The 26,787-nt window shown below is 48.1% G+C and overlaps 9 protein-coding genes across 9 annotated transcripts; 4 read left to right on the top strand and 5 right to left on the bottom strand.

Annotated features, from left to right (window-relative positions):
* Positions 1–536: 536 nt before the first annotated feature.
* On the bottom strand, positions 537–1,198 carry RhiXN_10379 (uncharacterized protein; the record flags this gene model as incomplete). The annotated part of the gene is made up of 3 exons (XM_043330195.1): positions 537–920; positions 989–1,126; positions 1,163–1,198. The coding sequence occupies 3 exons, from the start codon at positions 1,196–1,198 to the stop codon at positions 537–539; spliced, it is 558 nt and encodes a 185-aa protein (XP_043184292.1).
* A 3,393-nt stretch (positions 1,199–4,591) lies between these two features.
* Positions 4,592–6,661, top strand: RhiXN_10378 (beta-1,4-D-glucan cellobiohydrolase; the record flags this gene model as incomplete). Its single annotated transcript, XM_043330194.1, has 9 exons — positions 4,592–4,605; positions 4,658–4,708; positions 4,770–4,871; positions 4,922–5,260; positions 5,310–5,574; positions 5,627–6,315; positions 6,368–6,422; positions 6,475–6,546; positions 6,602–6,661. The coding sequence occupies 9 exons, from the start codon at positions 4,592–4,594 to the stop codon at positions 6,659–6,661; spliced, it is 1,647 nt and encodes a 548-aa protein (XP_043184291.1).
* Positions 6,662–7,124: 463 nt separating this feature from the next.
* Positions 7,125–8,792, top strand: RhiXN_10377 (uncharacterized protein; the record flags this gene model as incomplete). Its single annotated transcript, XM_043330193.1, has 9 exons — positions 7,125–7,281; positions 7,315–7,396; positions 7,430–7,499; positions 7,544–7,676; positions 7,736–7,801; positions 7,871–8,346; positions 8,407–8,493; positions 8,552–8,749; positions 8,784–8,792. 9 exons carry the CDS (start codon positions 7,125–7,127, stop codon positions 8,790–8,792), a joined length of 1,278 nt encoding a protein of 425 aa, XP_043184290.1.
* A 1,208-nt stretch (positions 8,793–10,000) lies between these two features.
* On the top strand, positions 10,001–10,406 carry RhiXN_10376 (uncharacterized protein; the record flags this gene model as incomplete). Its single annotated transcript, XM_043330192.1, has 2 exons — positions 10,001–10,126; positions 10,209–10,406. The coding sequence occupies 2 exons, from the start codon at positions 10,001–10,003 to the stop codon at positions 10,404–10,406; spliced, it is 324 nt and encodes a 107-aa protein (XP_043184289.1).
* Positions 10,407–10,966: 560 nt separating this feature from the next.
* RhiXN_10375 (uncharacterized protein) lies at positions 10,967–12,079 on the bottom strand (the record flags this gene model as incomplete). The annotated part of the gene is made up of 4 exons (XM_043330191.1): positions 10,967–11,574; positions 11,634–11,818; positions 11,875–11,954; positions 12,008–12,079. The coding sequence occupies 4 exons, from the start codon at positions 12,077–12,079 to the stop codon at positions 10,967–10,969; spliced, it is 945 nt and encodes a 314-aa protein (XP_043184288.1).
* A 949-nt stretch (positions 12,080–13,028) lies between these two features.
* Positions 13,029–14,709, bottom strand: RhiXN_10374 (uncharacterized protein; the record flags this gene model as incomplete). The annotated part of the gene is made up of 9 exons (XM_043330190.1): positions 13,029–13,289; positions 13,355–13,420; positions 13,475–13,780; positions 13,846–13,946; positions 14,004–14,069; positions 14,129–14,261; positions 14,317–14,357; positions 14,418–14,483; positions 14,541–14,709. The coding sequence occupies 9 exons, from the start codon at positions 14,707–14,709 to the stop codon at positions 13,029–13,031; spliced, it is 1,209 nt and encodes a 402-aa protein (XP_043184287.1).
* Positions 14,710–16,297: 1,588 nt separating this feature from the next.
* RhiXN_10373 (Reverse transcriptase from mobile element jockey protein) lies at positions 16,298–19,250 on the bottom strand (the record flags this gene model as incomplete). The annotated part of the gene is made up of 2 exons (XM_043330189.1): positions 16,298–17,619; positions 17,678–19,250. The coding sequence occupies 2 exons, from the start codon at positions 19,248–19,250 to the stop codon at positions 16,298–16,300; spliced, it is 2,895 nt and encodes a 964-aa protein (XP_043184286.1).
* A 29-nt stretch (positions 19,251–19,279) lies between these two features.
* On the bottom strand, positions 19,280–22,302 carry RhiXN_10372 (uncharacterized protein; the record flags this gene model as incomplete). The annotated part of the gene is made up of 5 exons (XM_043330188.1): positions 19,280–19,999; positions 20,066–20,157; positions 20,239–20,493; positions 20,558–20,863; positions 20,973–22,302. 5 exons carry the CDS (start codon positions 22,300–22,302, stop codon positions 19,280–19,282), a joined length of 2,703 nt encoding a protein of 900 aa, XP_043184285.1.
* A 317-nt stretch (positions 22,303–22,619) lies between these two features.
* Positions 22,620–26,631, top strand: RhiXN_10371 (glycoside hydrolase family 1 protein; the record flags this gene model as incomplete). The annotated part of the gene is made up of 19 exons (XM_043330187.1): positions 22,620–22,656; positions 22,715–22,755; positions 22,805–22,937; positions 22,989–23,011; positions 23,059–23,165; positions 23,189–23,435; positions 23,487–23,564; positions 23,627–23,774; positions 24,534–24,636; positions 24,700–24,804; positions 24,851–25,049; positions 25,104–25,175; positions 25,234–25,312; positions 25,375–25,468; positions 25,524–25,660; positions 25,716–25,775; positions 25,826–26,235; positions 26,294–26,451; positions 26,505–26,631. 19 exons carry the CDS (start codon positions 22,620–22,622, stop codon positions 26,629–26,631), a joined length of 2,358 nt encoding a protein of 785 aa, XP_043184284.1.
* Positions 26,632–26,787: the final 156 nt, after the last annotated feature.

The following is a 26,787-nucleotide window of genomic DNA, read 5'->3' as shown; positions in this document are numbered from 1 at the left end:
AGACCCAAACGAATTATGTAGCATAATGAAACATGAGCGGGCACTTGTAATATTGGCACCAAGAGAAATGATTACCATCGACAGTCACCTCCAGAGAGGATTTGGCAGATTGTAGTTACACGATCAAGTCAAGTCAGACCCACATGACATAAGGTAGGGGCATGTCAAACAAATGCGCTATATCACCAACAAAGAAATAGTGTTTAACGACTTATGCATATCACCCCCCGAGAGCATTATATTACACAATCTTGTCAATTCAATCCTTTGCTGGCATAAACCAAAATATTTTGGTCAATACAAACATCGCCAGTCACGCCATCATATACCGTTCCAACAACATGTCAAGTAGACAAATTAACTCCTTCAATTTGCTTCTTGACTGTGAAGTTTTGGAATCATGGAGGAGATAGGACCGGAAAGTTTTTTGAATAAAAAAGGGCTCAAGAAAAGCGATTTAGATTAAGCTGCGGGTATGATCAAGGTGGAGGACCATTGTAAACACTGATCGAGGACTTACCTAGGACAATCCTTGGTCATCGTATCCCGTTTAGAAATCTCACCTTAAGAGCTGGAAAGTTTCCTTCCAGGTTGAACGGAAGAGAATGCAGGATACCCGTGCGTCCAAGGCGTATAAATATGGCTTCAGTACCGTATGCAACGACAGAAAAAGCATGGAGCCGTTCAATCTGATGAATAAGTGTTGCACGGGCGTAACAAGCAGCCTGCAAAAGACCATTGCTCAGTTGTTCCTCCCGATTTCCGACGGTGCCCTTGCCCTTGCCCTCTGCAAAGAACTGAACTTCGGCAAGGTACCCTCTACCATCCGACCCAGGCATGGCTTGTATAACATCTGGGCCAGACTCTGCGTCGCTTGGGTCGTCTGACTTGATAACCGCCCCATGAAGCGCCGCAATTTCCTGATGTAGTGGCAAAACTGGTCCTGAATAAAGGTGGCCTGGGATATGGCATTAAGAATCCGTGTCACCTGGACCTGTATCTCCTGGCTTTCTTGACCTTCCGGGTCTTGGTAGTCGATGGACCATTGCCTGCCCAAGTGTGAGAAGGGTGGGATAGAATAGAGAACATGCCAAATCTCCTCACGCCGAGTATGGCCAGGGATGATCTAAAATTTGTCAACGAAGCCTGGATACTCGTACACCGCTTGATTAATCTCCTTTTGGGGCATGGCCTCCATGTCTGGCGCTTGTTGGGAGGTTGGCCAATTGGAGGGAGCGGTTGAAGCTCACCGCTGGGGTGGATCCGCTCTTTGCGGCGCTCTGAGACCATACAACCTTTGTGGCGGATTGGAAAGTGAAAGCTATGGATTAGATGTCATTAGGTGGACTGAAACCTAGCTCAGCTTAGCAGAACTATATTTGTGGGTATCCTTGCAGAAGATGGTAGTTGTGTCAAGCCCTGGGTCAGGAAGCTTACGTCACCCAATAGTTTGGTGCTGATATTGGTCTCTTGTTTGGGTGGCGAGCAGGACAGTCACACAGGTACAGTGATATGCAAAATCGTCCAGTAGTCCGGTTGGTGGCGTTTGCGGTACGGGGACTAGGGCCCGGGCTATGTTGGTATCACCAGTCATTGGGCGTTGTATATCATAATAGTGTCATGAAATACAGTATCGGACAAAACCTCTCACAGATTTTTGAAATTTGCTAGTAGTGCCCATATCTCAGTCGTCCTTGTAGCTAGCAATATGTATATACTACTGAATGAGAGCCAGAGGTCGGAGCTATTTATCGAATGCTCAAACGTGTAAATTAGACGAGTTGTTGGGGAGATATGGGGGAAACAATGTCATGGTAGGGTGTGAGAGGTTTTGTCCCCAGCAGTTCTTAATCCAAAAACTCTACCAGTACTTCTCCCCTATGAGGAGCTGAAACAAGGTAGCTATATATTTACTTAAGAATGTATTTATACTATTTTACTACAGAGTATCAGCTTGAGAGCTGCTTTGCCCATGGCAGGATAGGAAGGGTTGTATTTGGGGACTGATTATAAGAGTATGCTCTGACAGATGACTGACCACACTTGGGTTGCTACTTAAGCTACTCTGTGCAGCTAGATGAAGTCTAGGATAACTGTATGATATAGCTTTTAGGACACAGGAACCCCAGTATAGAGTGCTAAAAGCAAGTGAAGGTGCATACACCCAAGGATTGATGCATATATTCAGGTGCTACTACCCACAGGAAAAGGATAACCAGTTTAAAGATTCATATATCAAAGCTACATAGTATGTGGGAGATAGGTAAGCTGCTATCAAGGTAGTGAGTAGCCTTGAAAAGGTTTTAAAGCCAAAATAGTGCATTTTAAGTAGTTTTAGTATGGAATATGGATATTTTGGCCCTGAAACCTTTTCAAGGCTACTCACTACCTTGATAGCAGCTTACCTATCTCCCACATACTATGTAGCTTTGATATATGAATCTTTAAACTGGTTATCCTTTTCCTGTGGGTAGTAGCACCTGAATATATGCATCAATCCTTGGGTGTATGCACCTTCACTTGCTTTTAGCACTCTATACTGGGGTTCCTGTGTCCTAAAAGCTATATCATACAGTTATCCTAGACTTCATCTAGCTGCACAGAGTAGCTTAAGTAGCAACCCAAGTGTGGTCAGTCATCTGTCAGAGCATACTCTTATAATCAGTCCCCAAATACAACCCTTCCTATCCTGCCATGGGCAAAGCAGCTCTCAAGCTGATACTCTGTAGTAAAATAGTATATACATTCTTAAGTAAATATATAGCTACCTTGTTTCAGCTCCTCATAGGGGAGAAGTACTGGTAGAGTTTTTGGATTAAGAACTGCTGGGGACAAAACCTCTCACACCCTACCATGACATTGTTTCCCCCATATCTCCCCAACAACTCGTCTAATTTACACGTTTGAGCATTCGATAAATAGCTCCGACCTCTGGCTCTCATTCAGTAGTATATACATATTGCTAGCTACAAGGACGACTGAGATATGGGCACTACTAGCAAATTTCAAAAATCTCGTGAGAGGTTTTGTCCGATACTGTATGTGTAGACTACGTCGCTTCTTACCGGCGTTGATAAGTGAACAGCTTACTGGGCTATCAGGCTATATAATATAGTGAGTGATTTTTCTCGCAACCCAAACATGAGAGCCACCACGGTTGGAACTTAGCTCAGTATATAGATACACCATAAATCCGTTCTACCCGTTCATTCTGCTGAGCATGCTGGATTGGCGCGATTTTAAGCCCATGTATTAATTCCAACCACCTCCAAATTATGTGTTCCGCTGCTTAGTTGATCTATATCAATTACGAATGTGTCTGATACGCTCAAAAACTCATTCACAATTGAACGAGTAACAGAATACACGATTTGGAGGCAACCACAGGTAATATGGAGGACCTAAACCGCACCAAGCCAGTTCCTCAAGCAGATAAACACATAAAAGGCATAGCATATACTTGGTATTACCGTGCCAAGTTTCAACCATCGTGGTCGTCCTCCATGATCCGCTCACCCATTAAATTTGAATTATGTGCCCTGATGGGCCACCGAACGGTTCTCTTGTCGACTTCAGCAGAAAAAAGGTGTCTACGAGCAACCTGAATCGTCGCGGTTCAACTACAGGATAATTTATGGCACTAGTACTAGTAGTACTGTTGGGTATGTGGCACCCAATAACTGGTAATAGCAACCTGCTGTAGCTCGGGCCCTAGTCCCCGTGCCACGGACTAGGATTTTGTATGTCACTGTAGCGTAACGGCCGGATCTTCTCGCTGAACCACCACATCAATTTTTATCATCGTAAATCGGCAAGCTCACTAGTAAAACATCCCTCTAGCTTGCTTAGTAGCGAAACAGGTGGAATACTATCCATTGTGTCCATAGCCTCCCAACCACGTGAGCCCATAGTGGCTCGGTTACCCGCGACATTCCTTCTTCATGGACTCCGCGTGGCAAAACGGATCAAGTGATCATTCTTGCTAGCGGTACCTTCCTTTTATTGCCTCATTAGTGACAGCCTCCGTAGTTCCCGCGCTTCGCTTTCAGCAATGATTGTTGGCCGAACGGCAGTGTCTATCAAAGACTTAGCGAATGATATCAATAACCAATATCAAATAGCGGTGCGTGACCACTACTTGGCCGGGGAGCGTTCCTATTCGCTCTGACCTTTTATTCCCCCGCGTATTTGTCTTGCTCTGTGCCCGCAATTGTTGCGCGGCCGGGACGAGCCAGTGTGGATTATCCACATGATAGCTGCAGATAAGCTTCAAGTAACTCCGTTCACGACTCCTCCTTTCAAGAAATATACAAACTAACGCTCTGATTGAACCCTACCAGTATGACCCACATTGGGTGTTTGTGGGAAGAGATGATTAGCAAATATGCGATAATCAACGGGAATGCCAAGGCCACGTGACGATTCCCAACCAGCACATGCCCAACACCGGGTCCGTCCACTTCTGGACTAATATGTTCGGCGAGGTATCGGACAAACTCAGCACTTCGGACGCGCATGATCGCTATGTCAGCGGAATTTGCTTCATAGTTTCAGTGTACGAAGTTAAATTTACCCTTAGCAATCGATCACGATGTCTCATAGAGTGTACGTCCCGATGCAGCCGTATCCCCCGATTGACACTCACTTATCAGTAGAGTATCACGAGTCGGAGCCGTGGAGACGTTGTCGGAACCACCTCGGAGGACAGGTGAGGCTTATTGGTGCCAAGAGGCCTAAGCGCCGCTGCAACAATCCTCTCTCATTTTGAGCTGCGACTTTGCCTGGGAATACTGTGATCCAATACTCTCGGCTTCGTCTAAGTACTTCATGACTGGCTATACTGGCGTAAAGTCAAAGAACTATGCTACGCCGTGAGTTTCTCCGTGGCCATCTTTTAAAAGACACTCGCTCTGACCTTCAGTCCCCATCGGTTCATCCCTCGGCAGTCAACTACATTCGCTATGTACTGTACTCTCGCTCTCATATCTCTCTATCTTGCCGCCGTTCGTGCCCAGCAGGTCGGTACATCCAAGTCTGAGGTCCATCCAGCTCTTCCCTGGTCCAAGTGCACCAAGTCCGGTGGCTGCGTCACCCAGTCCAAGGCAAGGTCGTGCTCGATGCCAACTGGCGCTGGGTTCATGGCACATCTGGCTACACCAACTGCTACACCGGCCAGACCTGGGACAAGACACTCTGCCCCGACGGTGCAACATGCGCCAAGAACTGTGCTCTTGAAGGCGCTGACTACCCGGCACCTACGGTATCACCACCTCTGGCGACGCCCTGACCCTGAAGTTCGTGACACAAAGCGCAAACAAGAATGTTGGGTCTCGTGTGTACCTTATGGCGTCCGACGACACGAAGTACGAGATGTTCAAGCTGAAGAACCAGGAATTCACTTTCGATGTGGACGTATCGCAGCTACCATGCGGGCTGAATGGAGCGCTGTACTTTGTGGAGATGGACGCTGACGGTGGCACTGCGAGGTTCCCGAACAACAAGGCTGGTGCGAAGTACGGAACTGGGTACTGTGACGCTCAATGCGCTCGGGACATCAAGTTCATTAACGGCGAGGTAGGTGCTTCACTACAGTGACAAAGCTCGGTCTGACATGCTCTTCTCGTAGGGTAACGTCGTAGACTGGACTGGCTCGACGACCGACCCCAACTCCGGCAAGGGCAAGTACGGCTCATGCTGTAACGAGATGGACATCTGGGAGGCCAACTCGATTGCCAACGCATACACCCCTCACCCTTGCACTCCTACCGGTCAGGCTCGCTGCGACAGCACGACCGCCCAGTGCGCCGACTACTGCGACCAGCCCGGATGCGACTGGAACCCGTTCCGCATGGGTGACAAGGACTTGTACGGACCAGGCAAAGTTGTCGACACCACCAAGAAGATCACTGTCGTGACCCAGTTCATTACCGACGACAATACTGCCAACGGCAAGCTCGTGGAGATTCGGCGTCTGTACGTGCAGAATGGGCAGGTGATCCAGAACACCAAGTCGACTATCTCCGGTCTCACCCAATACGACTCGATCACTGATGAGTTCTGCGCTGCGCAAAAGACGGTGTTCCAGGACACGAACGCATACGCACAACACGGCGGTATGGCTACGATGGACAAGTCGTTCCAGAACGGACACGTACTGGTAATGTCACTGTGGGACGACCACGCGGCGCACATGCTCTGGCTTGACAGCAACTACCCTCTTGACCGACCGGCGACGCAAGTTGGTGTTCCTCGCGGTACGTGCGCGACGACATCTGGAGACCCGAAGGACGTGGAGTCAGCTCGCCTAACGCATCTGTGACGTTCTCGAACATCAAGTTTGGTGACATTGGCACGACCTATGGCACAGGCTCTACCCAACCAACCCCACCACACCCAGCAGTAGCACCACTGCATCCAATCCTGTGAGTATTGAAAGATACTGCTACAGGCTGCTTGTTTCTTACCCAAGATTAGTCCCCGACTAGCCCAAGTGGTTCTGTTCCCCTGTACGGCCAGTGCGGCGGTATCGGATACAGTGGCCCTACTGTGAGTCACTTTGCATTATTCTGATTGCTTGATTTGCTGAGTGAGATTATCCCAGACCTGCGCTTCTGGCACTTGCAAGGTCAACAACGAGTACTACTCTCAGTGCCTCCCTTGAGCGCTCCGATGAGGTTCTACCACGTATTGGCACGTGGATGAATAGGATTTATTTGTATAATAGGCAACGATGAATTTCATTTGATTCCTCTTTTCGTTTTCATTGAAGCGTTCTTTGCTTAAGACTAAACTCAAACGAGGGAGAAGCTAGTATTTGTCCGGTGTGAGCTCCCGTTCGTATCTCTTAAACTTGGTCCACTCCACCTCAAGTTTCAGCCACTTAAAACGGCCATGGTTTTGCGTTGACGGCAAGCCTCAAGTCGAGCGAGCTGATCACACAGGGATGAGGGTTCTTCAATGGAGTCAATGAAATTTGTGCTCTCGATCTCTCGTTCGCTCCCAAGGACTTTCAGGCTACCATTGAGAGATTTCTTAGCCAAAAACCGTCATCAGTCACATGACCTTTGAAGGATGTGGCTGTGAGTCGATTGCCACCCGATTTGGCCTAACCCTCACACCCAACAATGAGCATCGTTACAGTCAATCAAGTGTATTCACCCCCCGAACTCCCACAGTACCTCAAAGATGTGTACGATCTCAAAGCCATAGTGGGAATCCCCACTGACGACGAACTCGTTGGGATCCATTCCGTTATTCAAATGGCAAGCAAAGCCACTGAGAGTAAGTAATTTTTACTTGATTTTGAGACCTCAGACGCTATCGCACTCAGTTCGTGGACTAGGAGACCCGCTACTACTCGTTCGTCTCTCCGAGCACTTATTCTGCGCGCAAATGGGTGAGGGTCTATTGTATTCCTAACGATGTACAGCCCATCAACCCGCGTTTCCGTAATTGTAGCCAGGTATCGTAGGGCATACTTAGACGTGGTCCTTCCAGAAGTGAGCAGACCAGAAAAGTTTGACATGGCCTAATTCTTTGTTAGCATACGACTTACACTCCTCCTACCCTTCCTGCTCATATAAACGTCCACCTTGAGCCTATCACTGGCATTCCATCTGGGGAAGAAGTTGTCAAAGTACAAGAGGCTATTCGTTTATATCAGCAGTTCTCTAATGGTATCTAGTCCCCCAAAATGTACCTCTAGCTTCCCCTTATTCACCCAAATACTTCGTAGTTCCTTCCATGTTCAACCCGTACGTCAATGTGGAACTTTCGCAACACTTGTTTGATATCCAGATGGGTTCGCATGTTCAAGAATATACCTTTAGGCTTAGTTCTTTTAACTTATATGATGCAACACCACATTTAGCCAGATACACGCAACATGCCAGACAAAAAAATACTATGCAATGCGAATCCCCAAGCTCAAACACTGCGAAACCAGCCACAAATTTGGATGAGGTCTCAAGCTTAACCACAAATAATGCCGGAACTGGTGCCGATAGCACTCAATCTCTCGAATCAGTACAGAAAATACAAGGCTCTATTATTCAATATGCTATTGAGAAATCTAACCAGCTTTCAGAAGAAGCAAATAAGCTTATGGAACGGGCTAATATCCTCATTGAAAGGTCCAATGAGCTAATGGAACGATCCAGTAGCAGACCTGCAGAGCAACCGTGCCCAGATTCTGCGAAATTTAGTGAGATTTTTGAGCGAATGAACGGGCACTTGGAGCATTCCAATAACCTCGCGGGAGGATTAGCCAAGCCAATAGAGACGATGGGAGATACTCTGCAGACTATCAATCGGGTGCTGGTACGAATTCAGCATGCGATCGTTCGTGTGAGTCAAATACACGCTCCAGTGCTGGTTTATAAATACTGACGTGGGATCATGCATTAGAGTCACAAAGATAATACAACCAGTGCTTTCGATTGCTTAGTCAATGAGAGAGGAGAAGTACCTGCATTAAGTCCGGTCACGGATCGCGTGGGTTTTGAAATTTCCTACGAACCAACCTAATGCTAATCATACATCGATAAATTAGTCGTCATTCACACATGCATCGAAGGATCTTCCGATCTCTGTCAAATCCATCGACCCGATTATAAGCGGAGTTAATCGGGAATTCCGTATCGAGAATCAGTGGTTGGGTAAATATCTTCGGTTCTATGGCATAGCCGAGGAAGTTTTTGAGGATGATATAGGGACTCGTTTGAAAGAAGGGCAGGATCATATAGCTAGAGTAAGGTTACGACAGTTTTTATCTTCATGTTTAGGCTAGTTGAATCTATGCTGTATGTATCATGGACAAGCATACGTGCGTTGAACTCTTGACAATTTAACCGGTGACCGTTGGGCGCGATATGGTTGAGCCCAGAAGTGCGAATATTCCACACAACAGAGATTATTGTCAAACTCCGATTAGTATCCTCACTAATCCGAATTCTTGTTTTTCAAACACGAATTCTCGGCATTTATAGTAGTTACGGTGGATCTTAATCTGGGGGGCTATGGCATTCTTTATGTCCTGTAAGCCCGAGTGTCTTCTTCCCGCCAACCTCATTTCCCTGAACTAGTTACATAGCTCAAGGAAATGCGTAGTCTAGTGTTATCTGCCAGATCAAGAGTTAGGAATCTTACACAAACTGCCAACTGAGCTTAGCTTGTGCATTTCCTCGGCACAGTTAGATCGATTGAATAGGCCCAATCGACAACAAAGTACAGCACATCTAACTGAGAAGTATAAGAATGAGCATCTGGCCAGAGAAACGGCTTTATTGAGTATATGGTAATACCTTTGCCTTGTTCGCGTGAGATCGACCATTGCGTCACGGTACCATGGCCAGAAGCCATTTTGATACCCTAATAAGGGTTTTCCGAGCAGGGGCACTTTGCCGAACAGCATTGGATAAATGGGCCCGGTCACCCGAGACCTCCCCGTATATACAATTCGGCTCCGTATACTTTCCGAACAGCATCATAGGAACACTCGGAGTCAATTCATGGGGGGGGGGGACTTGAGCATATGACTTTCTAGGGTTCGGGCGCACGGACTCATTATACGGAGTATGACATCACGACGGATTCATCTGACTTCATGTTACTCAATTAATACCATGTTTGTGGTACATTTTATCCAAATGCGAATCAAAGGTGTTTAATCACCACACTGGCGAAGCAAAAAGGATCTAAATATGCGAGTATCCGGGAAACACAGGCTGCAGACATCTCGGATGCTCCCAGAACGAGACACCTTATTCCTGGGCGGGGACATACCTCGACCATTAACGCGTGTTTTGTGATCATATCACAGATCCTAAATAATATACTTAGAGCGCATGATATCATCGTACAGTGCTCCATGAAAACCAGACGAAAACATCCCTGGACGTGTGTATAAAAACCGATCGAGTTTCAGTTCGCCGAGATGTCATATCCACCCAATAACTCCCGCTCTGACCATTCTTAACTTTGCTGTCTTTATATACAAATCATGACCGACAACGCATTTGTTTTCGCATGCGAAGAGAGTCAAGCACCGGTTCAGTTAACTATATACATTCCCGAGGGTTCGAGAGACACCCCGATGCCACTTCAAAGTGTACCCATCCACACCAAGGTAGGTCCCCAGAAACACTATACATAATCATAAGAAACGACATGATCCAACTGACTCTTTGAAATCCTCCATCCCATCCCAGCTCGGCGCACGTATCAAACTACAACCACTCGAGGGAGAAGACGAATACCACCTCGTTCCTGTCGGGTGTCCCAACCAAGTGATCGCCGTGAGCCGAAGCGCCAAAGTCAAGATGCTCACTCTGGCTTCTCCCGATGATACGCTGTCGTGTTATACTCGATGGAACCTGACTAAAAACGAATCTGGTGCATATGAGTGAGTCTTGTGCAGATATGAATGACCAAGTACTGGGGTTGACTGGGTGCGCATATATTGCATATACGTAGAATAAACCCTGCATCTGGACCTGGTAATGAGTGTTGGACGTCTTTGGGAAATGGTTTACCGGTGAGTCTAGATACTGGTTCCTCGTCCGATCTGTTTTGCCGATCAACTTTTTTTCTGTGATTTGTACAGATCGGGCTAAAGGGCTTCGAAGGGTTGCCCACTCAGCAGTGGAGGTTATCGAAGACGTGACGGGTCGAGTGTAATCTTAATAAAATATTACAAACGATGTTCCATATCTGTGCAGCTAAATCTGGGAGGCACGAGTGAAAAGACCATTGCTGTAGCAGCTCGACGATCTCGCAAGATTGATCTACATTGGTTTACGTAAGCTCTACCATGATTGGTTCATTCCAGTGCTGTAAAGTCCCAAAAATTGTCCCATTAAACCAAGTCGTACAGCACAAGATACAAAAGCACCCCGAGCGGTCCATAATAAAGATACACCAAAAAAAGCCGCGCAGATCACACAACAAAGTCCACTTTTATAGGCGATCAAGCGTCGCACCAGTCTCCCACGTCCTTGAGAGGGAAAGCGCCTGTGGTGTTCATCCTCCACGGATTAAACACATCGGTAGTGGAAAACTCGACCCAGTCGTTGGTACCGTACATGGACGCCCTCTGGGCCCCGCTCCCGGCGTCTTCTCTGCTGATTGGCGCATCCTCGTATGCCCAGAGTTTCTTTTCTTCTAGTTGGGCCTGGAGCGAGGCGGAAAGACCGTCGATCCCTTCGGGGACTTTGCGACCGTTGAGAACGAGGAAAAGAGAGGTAGTGGACGCGATCGGGGCGGAAGCGTTCATAAACGGCAAGAGCGGCGAGACCCGGGTGCGGGAGATGGTTACATTGGGCAGGGACTGTGGCTTGCCTGTCAGAGGAAGCTGGGATGTGGGAAAGACAAAAGTGGTGGTGTCGAGAGTGGTGATGTTGGTGAGGTTGCCGGAATAGGGAGATAGGTATTCGCGGGTGGCTTCGGACGCGTTGAGCGGGTTCGTGAACGAGTTGCGGGTGGCGATCGTGACGGTCGTGCTGGTCCCATCGGTCGATCCGATGTAGGTCTTGTTGTCCAATAGCGAGTAGACTGGGTTGTTTTGGGTGTGGATGACTGGATGATTGGTCAGCCTGTGCAGTTCAGTTTCGAATGAATGGACAAGGGGAGCGAACCTTGATAAGTCTGATGATCCCATGGGCTCGTAAAGGTCTGGGCCAAGGTACCGTCCTCGGTGTAGTATAGCAGCAACTCGCGGGAGAGAAGGGTGAATCCGCCCAGCGTGTTGGGCAAGGCTCGGGAGGTGGTCACACCAGAAACACGGAACAGGCGGGCCGGGAGGACACCGGGTGCATATGCGCTATAAGTACTGTGTAAGCGACTGGAGAAAGAGCACATATAGCAATGGGGACGCACAACATGTCACCAGACCACTCGGTCACCGTATCCTCGGCCATGTCCAGGTGTCCCGACGCTCGAACAATATCCGACATGGTCTAGTCATCGCATGTGAATACGTACTGCTAGGAGGCAAGCAGACACCACTCACAAGGTTCACCGGTGTTGGAGGACCGGCCATTACTCCCAGAAGAGAACCCAACAGAACACCCAAGGACAACATCGTACGCATCCTATTCACCCAATTAATCAACAAAATACTCAATAAATCAGGAATAAACTCACTTGGCCAACAACCTCTACAACAGGGGACAAGAACAAGGGACAACAACCCAACCCGGCCTCCCAAATCCCCGCCAGCTGTCCGCCTTATTTACCGATCCATCTTCCCGCCTTCCAAGTCACGTGCTCGCGTCCGTTCCATGTGTTCATGTCGATCAGAATTTTCGCTTCCCCGCATGGAACGCTGATGATCCTGAATGTCCTGACCGCCGAGCTCTGGTTCTCGACTGCGCATTTCACCACGGTTTGGGTGTGTATCTTTGTGCCCGGTAGACTTTTTGTGGTTTGTGGATGTTGGGTGTGCGGGTAGTGTTGTTTCTGGAACCGAAATGAATGGATTGATGGTGGCGTTTTTTTTGCGCTTGTTGATTCACTTGGCGAAATGATAAACCCACACGGCACCGGGCTGGCAGTCGACACCCTAGTCTCACATAAGCCCATTTTGGGGAATGTCCCCGTACATGTGCGAAATGATGGTGGAAGATCATTCCATTACGCGGCCTGATAGACATAACTAGATAGGGAAGCACCCGTTGAGCGATAAGGGGCTGACCATGACCATCGAGTCTCGTTCTCGCTAATTATAGGGCACGACCACAATTTGAGCTAATCAAGTTGGAACCATGGGAGTGGTCAAGAGCTTAAACATGTAGATCATTGCGTCGAGAACGAATGGTTTCCGGGTCTTACAGCGTACATTTAGAGAAATCTTATATTCAGTGAATTTATATCCGGTACTGATTAACTTGGTGACTTCCACACCCTCGTCTGCATTAGATTCCAACCCCTCATGACATTGGCTTTCATCAACATCTCATTCGACTTTCCATAACCAAGTTGGAAACCCCCGTGCCCACTTGACAAAGCGGAAGCACAAAGCAAGGATATAATCACAGGCCCAGAGCCGAAGTCCAGTATTCTTTCAATGTTCTTCGTGCTTCTTCCCATTCCTGTTCGTTAAGTTGCTTGTTGCCCTCGAAGAGATTTCCTTCTATGCCATAGAAATAAAGTAGCCGCGCAAAATCGTAATCGGAAAGACTGAAGGCTACGTTATGCCCACCGATATTAACCCTGGCCGCTTTTGCTCCCATGTCGTCATCCATGTATAATCCGAAGCCCGTCTGGGACAACGAATTACTCCATACAATCCCCTGGAGCGCCCATCGTTGATCGTTGATGAAACTAACATAGCTAAATGCGGGTTGAATGGACTTACAGTAGGTACATCCCCATTCTCGTTGATCAAACATTTAATTGCATCTTTCGTGTTGCCTCTGTTGTTCTGAAATAGGAAAATGAGTGAATGTGACCAGAACACAGTGTGCATGAAACCTACGCGAATAATAGAGTGCTGAATTCTGACTAGAACCTTATTGATCGTCCTGAATATATCCCCAAGTTCCTCCATAGGTTTTTTGGCTTCTTTAGCGAGTTGGTTAGATCGATCAAAGAATCGAGCTAGCTTCGTGAGCAGTTCGTTGAACCGCAGCGCAACGACATCTTTGGACTGATCCGGTTTTTCGACCGGACGATTCGATTGTTCAGCAAGTTGATTGGATCGTTCAATAAGCTGGTTTGACCTTTCGGAAAGCTCGTTTGCACGCTCGGCAATGGCATTGGAGCGCTCCAAGATGTCGCGAATCTCGACGGTTGAAATTTGAGGTGATTCTGGTCTGGCGCCTGCGTTTTGGACGCGTCGTGTGCCACAGGTTCTTCCGTTGTGTCGATTGCGCGTTCAAATGTCCGAGCTGGGCCTGGAGCTTGCGTCATATTGGGCTTGCGCTTGGATTCTTGAATCATATATCTGGCTATCCGAATATTCCGATGAATTCTTATTCAATAAAGGTGGCAGTGGTTAGATATACCCATCTGAATATCGAACAAGTGCTGAGATAGATCCGCATGTACTCGAGGTTCAAACATGGATGGAACTTTTATAGCATATATAATTAGTTGTCTGCGGTCAACTCGATCGACAAGAAACACCTACTTTCCGAGAACTTCTGGTAGGAACGAATGGCCTCGTGAACTTTGGTAACCTGTTCGTCGGTTGGTGCGCAGGATATAGGCTCGAGTTTTGCCGAGACGTGAGCCGGCAGTGTTGGAGGCGTGTACGTTGCGTCCTAAACACGTGTGGAGTAAAGTCTCTATCCATGGCCAAGATTTTTGTGCACCCACGCTAGGAAACAGCAACGATGTGTACTTGCTACGATACACAGCTTTCAAGCGAGTAAGATACTAGGTAATCGAGGAGACCATGCAACTTAAAGTCTACGTACCCATCTGGGCGCTGAACAAGTGGTCACCGAGTTGCGTGAACAGACCCGCATCATGCATCCCGGGAACTGTACGGTTCAAGGGGTAACAATAATGCTATTGTATCAAAAACCCAAAGCGCTTACTACTGGATGCTCGGACCGCTGCTTGAATCACGCTGTGGATTCCTACAAGTTCATCGCCAGAAGGAACTCCTACTATTGGCTTCAAGTTGTGTACGTTCTTGAGATATGAAGGTAGCTCAGGTGGATAGCAGACCTGACCAGGAGGATACCAGCCTGGATGATCCACCATGACGAAGATTGGTGTCGTGGTTTGGGACAAACCTAAGATTGAGTATCACAGCGTTACAATAGTGACACATGACGTAATTAGCGTCTAGTTATAGGGAAAGGGTACTAAAGTAAAGCAACGTAGTAGATTCTTGAGGCGTATAGGTCGTCAGTTAAAGCTCAACAGTCTAAGGGGAAGAGGTCATAGAACTGTAGATCTAAAGCACCAAGCAGGCAAGTTCTGATTGGGGAAGCTCGAAGGATTGAGGCTCTATAAGAAAATCACCAGACGGCGGAGAAGCTTCAAGTAGCTCTCCATATATCGACAGTATACAATTAAGTTCCAAGTTTAACCCAGGCAGTTTTCGGCACTCACCTCGGTTGTACATATGATAAAGTGGCTCTCCTGACCGCTTTAGGTACTAAATTACTCCTATCATTTCCTATAGATTATCCCTGAATTTATTGGCACCATATAATGAGACATTTTGGGGCCTGTATATCAGACGGATCTGATACGAGCAAGTATGAACCAAGAGCTGTCAACTACATGGGGTATTGTACCCAAAGAAGCCACGGTAATCAACTATAGCCAATCGGGAGACCATATGAGGAAGTCGTAACAGACTCATGTTGGTAGCGTTCTTACTTAAAATTGGCCCCAGATTCAAATAGCTTTGCTTGCTCATCTATTAGGTACCTGCAACTGGAGAAGCACTACAGGTCGCAGGAGCCGCAAGGAGTCTGAAAACGAACACTTAATACACTGCAAAAATCGATAAAACAGTGGGGAAAGATCATGGTGTCATGGCATGTAATTATCCCTCATGACACCATGACACCATGATATTTCTCCCTCGTTTCATCACACCCAATTATTACTAATGACATTTTTAATTTTGCTAAGGTATACCCCTCACGCTATGGGCCCGCGTAGGTCAAGTTTGTAAGTTGACGACCCAATTACTCCAGAATCTTGATGCATTATCATAGTTGTAATGTTTAATTGCGAGATTTGAGGAGAGCTCACTTTCATAAGGATCCGTTCTGCGTGATTTGAGACTAAGTTTCATGCACATGCAATGTCAATACGCCGTTAGTCTATTTGTATTCATCACATCCCAACCGATATCATGATCCCTCCCAACTGAAGCCAAATAGCCCCCTTAGGTCTCCTCACCTCTCTTGCGCTTTATAGACTCCTTTTCTCTTCCTCCTCTCGTCTCTCTTAGCATAGTCTGGCTTAGTTTTATAAGTGGTTTGCCTCGTTCGCATATAGCTCCTAAAAACGAGTGCAAATAAAAATGAAGTCACGTGAGTGTATTTTTTTTTTTTTTTTTTTTTTTGAATACACTTCTATTAGAGACTAACAGGAGCTACATGCAAACAAGGCAAACCGCTCGGGGAGAATACAAAGAACAACGCCAACGCGCATAAGGCACATGACACAGAAAAAGGACAGGCAACGCGAGAGCAAGGAGGAGGAGAGAGAGAGATAAAAATGAAATAAAATAAACGTGTATGCGAGTGCGGCGGGGTTCTGTGCCGCGGGTGGGAAAGACGGTAGACTTCTCGTCGACTTCAGGGGGAGCGTCGATGTGAGGATATGGCTATTTATATAGGCCAATTCCGGAATGGTAGATGAATTTGGCGACCGCTTCCAATCCCTTGGGGGTCCCAAAGAGGGTTGCGGGGTTGAGGTCTGGTGCCGCTTCAAAAAGGAGCTTGCGGCTGTCTTTGGCAAGCGGGCAGTGGAACAGGAGGTGGGGGATGGTTTGGTTCGGGTCGCCACATTGGCACTTGGCGCTTCCGTTAATGAAAGGCATTCTGGCCTTGTATTCGCCGAAGCAGCCGTGGCCTGTCATAACGTGGATGAGGCGGGAGGACACCGATCGAGGGATACTGGGGTTTTGGAATATTGGGTGCAATTTGAGTGCCGGGGGACGTGGGATGTGTTTTTGGACCGTTTTTGAGTGGGGGTGTTCTGCCCATAAGCGTCCCCATGACTTGGCTGCGCGTTGAGTGGCGCGGCATTTGGCCCAGGTAGCGGTCCGGTTAAAGAACGGCGTGGGGCAGGAGTCGAGTCCTGCGTTAGCCAGTTTGTCCGCACGTTTGTTGCCTTTGATTTTGGAGTGGCCTGGGATCCATTGGACCACAATTGACCTCCTTGCGTTGCCTTGAAGGAATGTGTGGGCCTCTTTTCGGAATAGTATTGATGCGTATTGGGCGGCATGGGGGCTGCATTTGTTGATAATGCGTACGGCGGCTAGGTTGTCCAAGAAGATGTGGATTCTGAGAATATTGTGTGACTTTGCAAATCGCGTGCATCTGCGGACAATGAGCGCAAGCGCAAGCATTTTGGCATCAAATATGTCCGCGCGAGGGCCAATGCCGCCGCTGAATTTGGCGACCTCCTCTTTCTTCCATACAATGCTGTATCCAACTCCTACTTTCCGGACTCCCAAACGGACCTCTTTTGAACCGTCGGAGAATCCAATCAGGGTTCCCTTGTGCGCGAGTGCGTCGATCAGGCGGTTGGCGTTCTCCGCAATCTTTGCTTGGCAATCTTTTGGGGAGCCGGCAGGGGGGAAGGCAAATTGTAGTCTGCCAGGGAAGGGATTTTCCGGGACCCAGGGGGGGTTAAGGTACAGGGTTTGGAATTCGGATTCTGGGTGTGACAGTGCCGCTAGTCGGACGATGGGGGAAGGGACGGCTGTCTGGCAACGTTTAGGCTTGGGGGGGTGTGGTAAGGTGGGATCATGGGAGTCCCAGGCCTTAGGGAGGCGGCAGCTAATTTCCGCGTGTCTGGGCAGGGCTCTCAATTTGGTGGCAGCGTTTGTGTTGAGTCTTTGGAGGTAGATGTGGATGGGAGGAATGGAGGCGATGGTGTAGGGCGTCTGTTGGAGAGGTTTTGAATGCTCCGGTGAGCCACCTAATCCCCATATTCTGGGCTTTTTGTATTGGGTCAATCATTGTTTTTTGGTTGTTACCGTGAAACCAAATGAGGGAGCCGTATGTGAGAATGGGTCTGACGCACGCAATGAATAAGATACGTGCGTGTCTCATGGACATGCCCTTGACAGTGTCAGCTAGCATATGGAGACCAGCTAGAATTGCGTTTGCCTTGTTGGCCATGTAGCGTACATGCTCCTTGAAATTAAGTTTTTGATCCAGGTAGAATCCCAACCAGCGAACCACAACTTTGGGTGTTATTACGGAAGTGCCGAGGTCATGTGTGAGCGTGATTTGGGCATTAGATGGTTGTTGTTTGCAAGAGGTGAAGTGAATAAGGTTGGATTTTGGGAGTTCAAACTCTAGTCCAAGTGCTCTGAGAGTGTTGTTGGCGGTGTTTGCAATGTTCTGAAGGATTGTGGTATTGGAAGCGTGCGAGTTGGAGAAGGCAAGAATGGAGAAATCGTCAACGTAAGCATAGGTGAGAGCTTGGGGATCTTGAATTGCACGTAGGAGGGGAATAGAGTAAATTGATGACAATATGGGTGAGAGGGGGGATCCCTGGGGGATACCAACCGCGGGCAAGTTGATTGGGTCGCACAGAGTTTCGTCAATTTTTGGTTGCGCGGTTCTCTTGAGTAGGTAGGATTGGATCCACTGGCAGATTTCGTGCGCGTATCCCAGTCTTTTCAAAGTGAAAATTAACCTGGCGTGGTCAACATTATTGAAATATCCAGAGACATCCATTGTGAGTAGCAAGACATGGTTCCCAAGGGCCCATTGGGTTCTTGTGTTGTGCGTGAGGCACAATCCAGCGTCTGCACAAGAGGTCATGTCGCGTCCGCCAAATTGTGAATGAGGAATAAGGTTGAATTTGCCAGCTTCAAAGATAAGACAACGTGTAACCACTTTCTCAAGGCATTTTGAGAGGGTCTCCAGGAGCAAAATAGGTTGGTAGGACTTGGGATCAGACATATTGCTGCAGTTTGGCTTGGGTATGACCGCTATGACCGCGTTCCGGAGGCAGGACGGATGGTATCCAAGGGTGAGACAGCCGTTGTACAGATTAAGGATGGGGTTCGGCCTGACTGAGAAAGCCCATTTTAATAGACGGTAGTTGGTTCCAAAGGCTCCGGGTGATGAAGTGTTGGAGGAGCTTGCGAGTGCAGTCTCTATTTCCTCCTTAGTGATATTGTGCCACGGTCTTTCGGGGGCTTGGGGGATCCCGAGGGGTTTGAGGGAGACCCAAGAGGATGTGGCTTTTGGGAAGAATTTATCGGTCAGCGCAATAGCTTTCTGTTGTGGCACTGTGACCAGCCCTCCACCAAATCGTATTGGAGGGAGGGGTGCTCGACGTTTGCCCTTGTACCAGTTGGTGAATCGGAATACATTTCCAATGGATGCAGCTTTGCAGACTTGGTCGGCGTGAGATTTACAAGCGCGTCTGATAGCGCCCCGCAGGCATGCACGGCGGGCGTTGCGAGAGCGGTTGTCGGGGGGATGTTTGAGATCGCGCAATGCCTTTGAACATTCGGAGTTCCACCACGGAGAGCGTCTGCTTTTTGCTCCTTGTTTCTTCTTAGGCATGGAGTCCTCAGTAGCGTTCGCCATTGCTTGGAGGATGCCAACTGCCATGGAGTCTAGTTTGCTTGGTGTTTGGGTTGGGAGGGGAGATTTTCGTTGGACAGGTGTGCTACGAAAGCGTTTGTCCATTCTTCCTCAAGTTCGGGATCGATAGTGAAGGTAGGGGGAGGTTTCGGGTGCGTTGCGGCATCAGTTTGATCGTGTGCGCCTATCGCCCATGAAATAATATTGTGATCAGATCCCATGGCTCCTTCGGCTTCGCATGTCCAGTCGAAATCCACAAAAGCATCAACAGCGATGCTATTGAGCAATGTGAGGTCGATGATTGAGTCGGCTTGGCCTTTCTTTCCGTTGCGTGTAGGTACTGTAAGGTCATTAAGAACGTGGAAATCATTCTCCGAAGCCCAGTTGTCCAGTAGTCTAGCGCTGGGGTTAGGGAGGTTGTTGACCCACTTTGACCCCTCGAGGGCCCAGTTTGGGTGGTGAGCGTTAAAGTCCCCGGCAATAATTATTGGGTGGGAAGTCGGGTAGGGGTGGCAAATTAAATGGTTAAGTGACTCATCGTATCTTTCTGAGTCACCATGTAGGTACGCGTTAACGAGTGTGGTGCGAGAGCCTTTATAAATAACGTCAATAGCTAGCACGTCGGGATGAGGTGGGAGGGTGTCGGAGTAGCGCGCGTGGAGATCGGGGATATCTCTACGGACATAAATAGATACACCAGGGCCTTTGGGGCCGCTGATGCCCGGAGGAGAGAAACACATCCAGAAGGGGAGCTGGTGGTCCCATAAATATTAATAGACTTAGGATCAATAGATTTATCGTAGCCTATCCTTCCCCACCAGGGGTCTTGGATCATGAGGATCGAGGCAGCTTGGTATGACTTGTCGTTGAGCATAGAGTGGACGCGGAGGTGACAGCCCGCCACGTTCAACTGAATAACATCGAGCTTGTTAATCATAATTGATTGTCAGTGAGGGTTTGGCGCAGCGTTTGAGCAATGGGAGTGCGGAACTTAGCCCTTTCGGGACACGCGTCCGAATCCCACTCATGGTTTTGTCGGCAAACGCCACATCGAGCTGGGTGAGGGCATGGGGCCCCTTTCGCTCGAGCCTCGTTGTGGCATAGTTTGCATTTATTGTCGTGTTGTTCGGTAGGATGGCTGTATCCACATCGCGTACACCTAGGTTTCCTGTGGCAGTGGGTTTGGACGTGGCCGTACGAGGCACAGCGGTTGCAGGATTGAAGAATTGGTTTGTTGCTCCAAGCCCTTGCACGTAGCGCGCATCCAAATAAGGAGAATCTCTCCTTAAGGACTAGGGCGAGCTTAGAACCATCGGGGTCTTCGAATGCGAAAGCAATAGAACCGTAAGAGGACTTGATGTCCTCCGGGCGAATAGTCCAGTCGGGGACTTGTGTGATTGTTAGTTTTTCCGTAGATTTGTGTTTACGTACCTCGTCCATCAGTTCGTTCTTGGTTATGACCTGATCATCTCCAGATTCCGAGAATCCCGTAGGAACCCCAGCAATTATTACTTTGGACCACTTGGTGTCTCTCGTAAATGCGCAGCCGGTTCTGAGGCCTAGCGCGTTTCGGATCTGGGGCTCCATCTGGCTTATGGCGCTTGGGTTCGAGTGAGCTGGGAATATTAGTATAAGGTTCCCCCGGAGATTCCACTTGGACTCTAGGACACGGCACTGGTTTAGGCCCATGCGGTCATTGAATACGCCCTTGAGGCGACGACTGACCTCTAAGGGTGTAAGTCTTTTTGGTGTCATCCGGGGCACCATGTGAGAATCGGAAGATGAAGCGAACGGCGCTCGCCTCAGTTCCCTTTGATATCGAGACCGGGGGAGGTGCGGTATTACTAGGTTGGGACTCACCGGTTTTGTCCTTCGGGCCTTCCATTAAGACTTGGGCCATTGTTTTCTTTTTAGGAGGTGCAGTCGGGTTGGGGTTTGCGTTGGGTGGTGCGGCGTTCCCTTTCGGATGGGGTTGGGTAGGCTGGGGTTTTGGTTTTGGCGGGGGAGTACGGTTGGTTTGATTTTCGATACGGTCCATGCGGCTCTTGATACTTTTGATGTCATTGGCCACCGATATGATGACTTGGAGTAGATTTGGTTGTGGGTGTTGTAATATTCGGCGGGAGGGTATTGAGGCATGTCGGCCCATGAATGTCCGTGGGTAGGGGTACTTTCGAGGTTTGTGGCTAGTCTCGTAGCCTCTGTTATAGCACAGGTCACCACCATCTACTTCCATTTCTGTGTTACTTAGCGTGGGGTTTTTGTCTTGCCCGTGTTGCTCAATTTGGGGGTTGTTGTCGTTGATGACTTGCATGTATAAGTCTGCGAATTCGTTGCAGATTTTCGACATTTCGAAGCACATGTTATCCCTCGCGCGGGACATGCCTATACTGATATTGCCAATCGACTGCATGTTCACTCGGAATGTCTCGAGAATGTCTCTGAGGAGGTTTGGGGTGGAGTTAACCCAGTTCCCTACGCACTGGTTGTCTGAGTTAAACATTTTCGTTAGATCTAAGTGTACGTCATTGAATGAATTCAGGCCTTGGATTTTCTCATCCTCGTCAAGGATTTGCTGCGTGCACATCTCCGGGTCAGGCAGAGCTTTTGCCTCGCGCGGGAAGAAATTTTGGGTTGGGGTGTGGCTTCTGTCGGAGTTGTCGTCCTGCCCTCGATGACTTGGGGTAGACGTTCGGGAGATACCTCTTGAGCTGAGGGAAGATCGGTTACTTGAGTTTTCGTCCGAGTCATCGTCCATGCCCGCGTCTGCCACGAACGCGCACGTGCTTGCGCACTCTATCGAGACTTGGCTATCGGGAACCATGTGGGTATAGTGGGCAGTTTTAATTGATGGGAGGGATGACTTTCGTTTGAGATCGGGAGGCGACGAGGTTGCCGAAATCGAAGTCGACCCGTCGTTATTTTTGGATTTTTTGGAATTAATAGAGAAGGAAGAGGTGTATCGTCTAATGACATTGCTTGCCCGAGTAGAAATACTGGGTAAATCGGAGAAATCTGAGATGGGATCACTAAACTGTCCTGTATCAACAGACATGGTGGTCGTCGTGTCACGTGAGTGTATCCCTATCCAGGAATTCGAAACTTGACTTCCACCAACCGCCTACCACAATGTCTGAAAGGCGAAACGTTGTATTGTCACCTCCCGACCTTCCACCATACCTAAAAAAATACATGACTTGAAACCCATTATAGGCCCACCAACCGACGACGAACTTTTAGCCATCCATGCCGTTATCCGAGCAGCTCAAAATGCATCGAACAGTAGGTCACTTGGATCAGAATGCGAAGACTAGGAGCCGCTAAGTCGTCGGTTTGAAAAGTTCCCGGAATGTACGACTCGGTACTGTCGAGATGAAACTCGCCGAGCATGTGTTTGCTGCTCAGATGAGTGAGTATCTCCAACCCATCCTACCAGCCTCAATTTTTCCAATACCACACGGCTATAGCGAGATATCGCAGCAAATATTCACTCGGAATATTTCGAGAAGTAAGAGCTTCTTACTTGACAATCTCACTGGCTGGCCTGAACGTGATAGAAAATCGTCTTTACCCCTCCTGTACTTCCCGAACACGTCCCGGTGAAACTCCAATCAATAACAGAGGCACCGACAGATGAGGATTTGACCAAGGTGCACTCGGCACTCCGTGCATACGAGCAGTTCTCAAATGGTGTGTACTCTTGTTGTGCCATATGAACGACCGTACTAATTACATACACAGTCCCTTCTATGTTTGATCCCCAAGTGAGCATGGAGCTATCACAACACATGTTTGAACTGCAAATGGGTAGGGTTTCCCGCCATTCGAAGTCAACGCGCATTCAAAAATATTAGCACGTTATATGCAGCATATCTCCCAAACTCCACTCTCCCTTCAGCCAACCGATCTCCCCGTCCTGTAAGTTCAGTCTCATCATTAAGACAAGAGACTCCTGCACCCGACCAAGTTACCGAGGAGGAGACCTCGGGTGGGTCGCCCACCATCAATGTTGGTACTGGTGCCAAGACTCCCACACCTCTCCCACGAGAACCGGAAACCAATCTATTTGCACCAGACCCTATCGTCCGCTCGGCCCTGCAGGATTCAAACCACTTGGTGGAAAGGCTCGGCGAAACTATGGATAACATTAGCAAGGTTTTGGCCAATATTCAACATAGCTTGGTTCGAGTGAGTACCTAAAAGATTGCTGTGTCTCGGTCTATAGTAATTTGGCAATAGGGACTTAAGTCTGGTCGGCAACATTGTGAGGACTACCAAACAGATGCTTTGACTAATAAGAAAGGCGAATTGCCAGTAGTACGTTTGCCTTTTTCGACTAACATGAGATTCGACTAACTCCACATTGGCACTTGTAATAGATGTGCGGGCTACCGGCACTCAGGTTCCAATGGAAGGGTTCCTGGATTATGGCAGACATGAGTGATGCTCAATTAGCCAAGTACCTCAAGTTCTATGACATAGGCGATTACCTTATCGACGACGGGGAACTCCCAACGATCAAGGGAGGTATGACGGCGGCGGCACACGATTTATTGTGGTGGTATTTCCGTTCTCAGCTGCATTAGTAGAGCCTCACCAGTGCGGTGAGAGTTTCTACGATTGTTGTATAACCTCCGTAGGTTTCGTTTTACTCTGATATACCACAGCTACCAATGCCAGGCAAGATCTAGGTGATGCCATTTGGAGGGTATTGCAGGCTACTCGAGACACGACCTCAAATGGACCGAACTCCCATCATGTATTTGTTCCTACCCGTTCATTAGCCAGCATCAGTACATTGGAATGTTGCGTTTGATACATTCGCCATTGATGATTCATCGAAAATGGGTAATACCAGACTTGTCAAACAGGAGAGGCAAGCGGTTCGCATTTCAATTCTAAAGTATTTGTAGAAAAAGTCTATCTTGACCCAACACCACAGTCGTAATCGAAAAGTGAAGTTGCCTGGCCTGACCGTTTTTATTTGTACACAACTTGATCACATCACCAATTAGGATCAATATTTTTGCCGAAGACGCTACAGTTATCGACCAGTCATTATCATTTTTGTTGCAATTAACAATCAGGACCGGGATCACGAGCCGAGATAACCGTTCCTGATGCTGAGTCAATTAATCAATTCCCGTTCAAGGGGCGCCAGGACCTCCGCGACTGGCCGCAACTACTGTTATTTCCAAAACCAACTGGAATGCGTTTCTTAGCTCGGAGATATTCTACGACCCGACCGGCTCTTTCGTCCTCGGGTCATTATCACATGGTGAACAGAGAATGGCCATAAGAAGAGGTTCTCATTCCCCACAAAAAATTATCACCCCGCACTCATCTCCATCATGCCTCTCCCATCCAACTTTCTCTATGGATATGCTACGTATGTGAAGCTTTGCTTGTTTACTCGTTTTTATCCAGTGACTTACGTTCATGTACTGATTAGCGCTGCGTACCAAATCGAAGGCGGCCGTACGGATGGCAAGGGAGATTCCATCTGGGATACTTTCGTTCACAAGGAAGGAAAGATCACCAAAGGAGAAACTGGAGAGTAAGTAGGTCAATAGTCTGGATGTTCAGAGACTGATTCCTCCTAGCATTGCCTGTGATTCTTATACCCACTACAAGGAGGATGTTGCCCTTTTGAAACAGTTTGGCGCCACAACTTATCGTTTTTCGATCTCCTGGTCCCGAGTGATTCCTCTTGGCGGCAGGAATGACCCTGTCAATGAGGCAGGCATTAAATACTACAACAGCCTTATTGACGAATTGATCAAGGAAGGGATTGCACCCATGGTTACTGCACGTGAGCTGGTTCAAGTATCGTAGCCGAAACTGACATACGAATAGCTTTACCATTGGGACCTACCCCAAGCTCTGGAGGACAAATATGAGGGATGGCTAAATAAGGAAGAAATCTCGGTAAGTTTGCGTCGTTTCATTTGACAACGTTGTGAGTATTAAGAGAAAACATCCTCAGCTTGACTTTGAGCGCTATGCAGTGTGTGTTTTGAACGTTTTGGAGATCGAGTCAAGCATTGGATCACGCTCAACGAGCCGTGAGTTGATTTTAATTCTCATATATTGATAAGTCTCAACATATATGCCAGGTGGTGTGCAGCATCATGGGGGTACGCCACTGGTTGGATGGCACCTGGCCGGACAAGTGACCGAAAGAAGAACCCTACTGGCGACACTAAGACCGAGCCATGGATGTGAGCTTTAACTTGTTTTTTTTTTCATTTATACGTCCAACTCAAATTAATCTAGTGTGGGACATTCGCTCCTCATTGCTCACGCCAAGGCAGTTAAACTCTACCGAGAGGAGTTCAAGTCTTCGCAAAATGGACAGATCGGGATAACCTTGAACTGCGACTGGGCCGAGCCATATGATGAATCGCCCGAGGGTCAGTTTCTCTTCTATCCAATAGGCGCAATATTCAAACTGTGGTTATTCTATAGCCAGAGATGCTGCGTCGCGGCGCCTCGACATGAACCTGGGATGGTTCGCTGGTCCTATCTGTAAGTATCTAGCCTTGAAGTATACCACGGAGGTCTTAATCGATAATTAGACCTTGGATCATACCCCGAATCCATGAAGCACATGCTAGGATCTCGTACACCAGTCTTTACCCCCGAAGAACAATCTCTCGTACTCAACTCGTCTGATTTCTTCGGCCTCAACTCGTACACCACCAATCTCATAAAGGCTCCAACCTCATCCAGCACCGGAGTCATTCCGGACGCGTCGCTCACCGACAAGCCTATTGCAGACCAGCTCCCCGACTCATCCACGATGGAAATCTTTGCTTGTGTCCCCGATACTCAAGTTGGACGTGACGGAAAGTTGATTGGTCGTCAGGGCGAGGCACCATGGCTTGTTAGCTGCCCTTGGGGATTTAGAAAGCTGTTGAGATATATCAACGAGAAGTATATCCGTGATTCAGGACTTGTGATCATGATCACTGAACAGGGGTATCCGGTATGTTGTGCTTTTCGTCATATTGCGAAATATTTTAATAGATGTTCCATCTATCCAGGTCTGGCGCGAATATGAGCTCCCGCTTGACAAGATCATTGATGACAAGGATCGTCAGGAGTATTTCGATGGATATCTTACTGAGGTCCTCGGTGCCGTTGAGCAGGATGGCATCAAGATTGGTTCTTACGTCGCATGGACACTGATAGACAACTTCGAGTGAGTAGAGCGGGAATTATGGTCGTCAGTGCTTACCAATTCTCTCTTGTTAGGTGGGCTGCTGGTTTCAACCAGCGCTTTGGATCCGCTTATATTGACCACAAGGACGGACATAAACGTATCCCGAAGGATAGTGGCAGGTGGCTTGGAGAGTGGTTCAAGAAGAATGTGGCCAAGTAAAATCGGTACTCGAGTATATCAATTCTAGAAAGAGTAAAAAGCCGGGAATGCGGTATGAAGCATCGTTTTCTCACCTTCACGCTGAAGTGCACCGCTTTTTTTCGTCTTGGTGTAAACCACATTTGAAGCTCTCTCTGTAAATAATGAACCAAAAAA

The sequence above is a fragment of the Rhizoctonia solani genome, chromosome 11 (assembly GCF_016906535.1).
Source record: "Rhizoctonia solani chromosome 11, complete sequence".
NCBI classification, from domain to species: Eukaryota; Fungi; Basidiomycota; class Agaricomycetes; order Cantharellales; family Ceratobasidiaceae; genus Rhizoctonia; species Rhizoctonia solani.
This window is presented reverse-complemented; position numbering and strand designations above follow the sequence as displayed.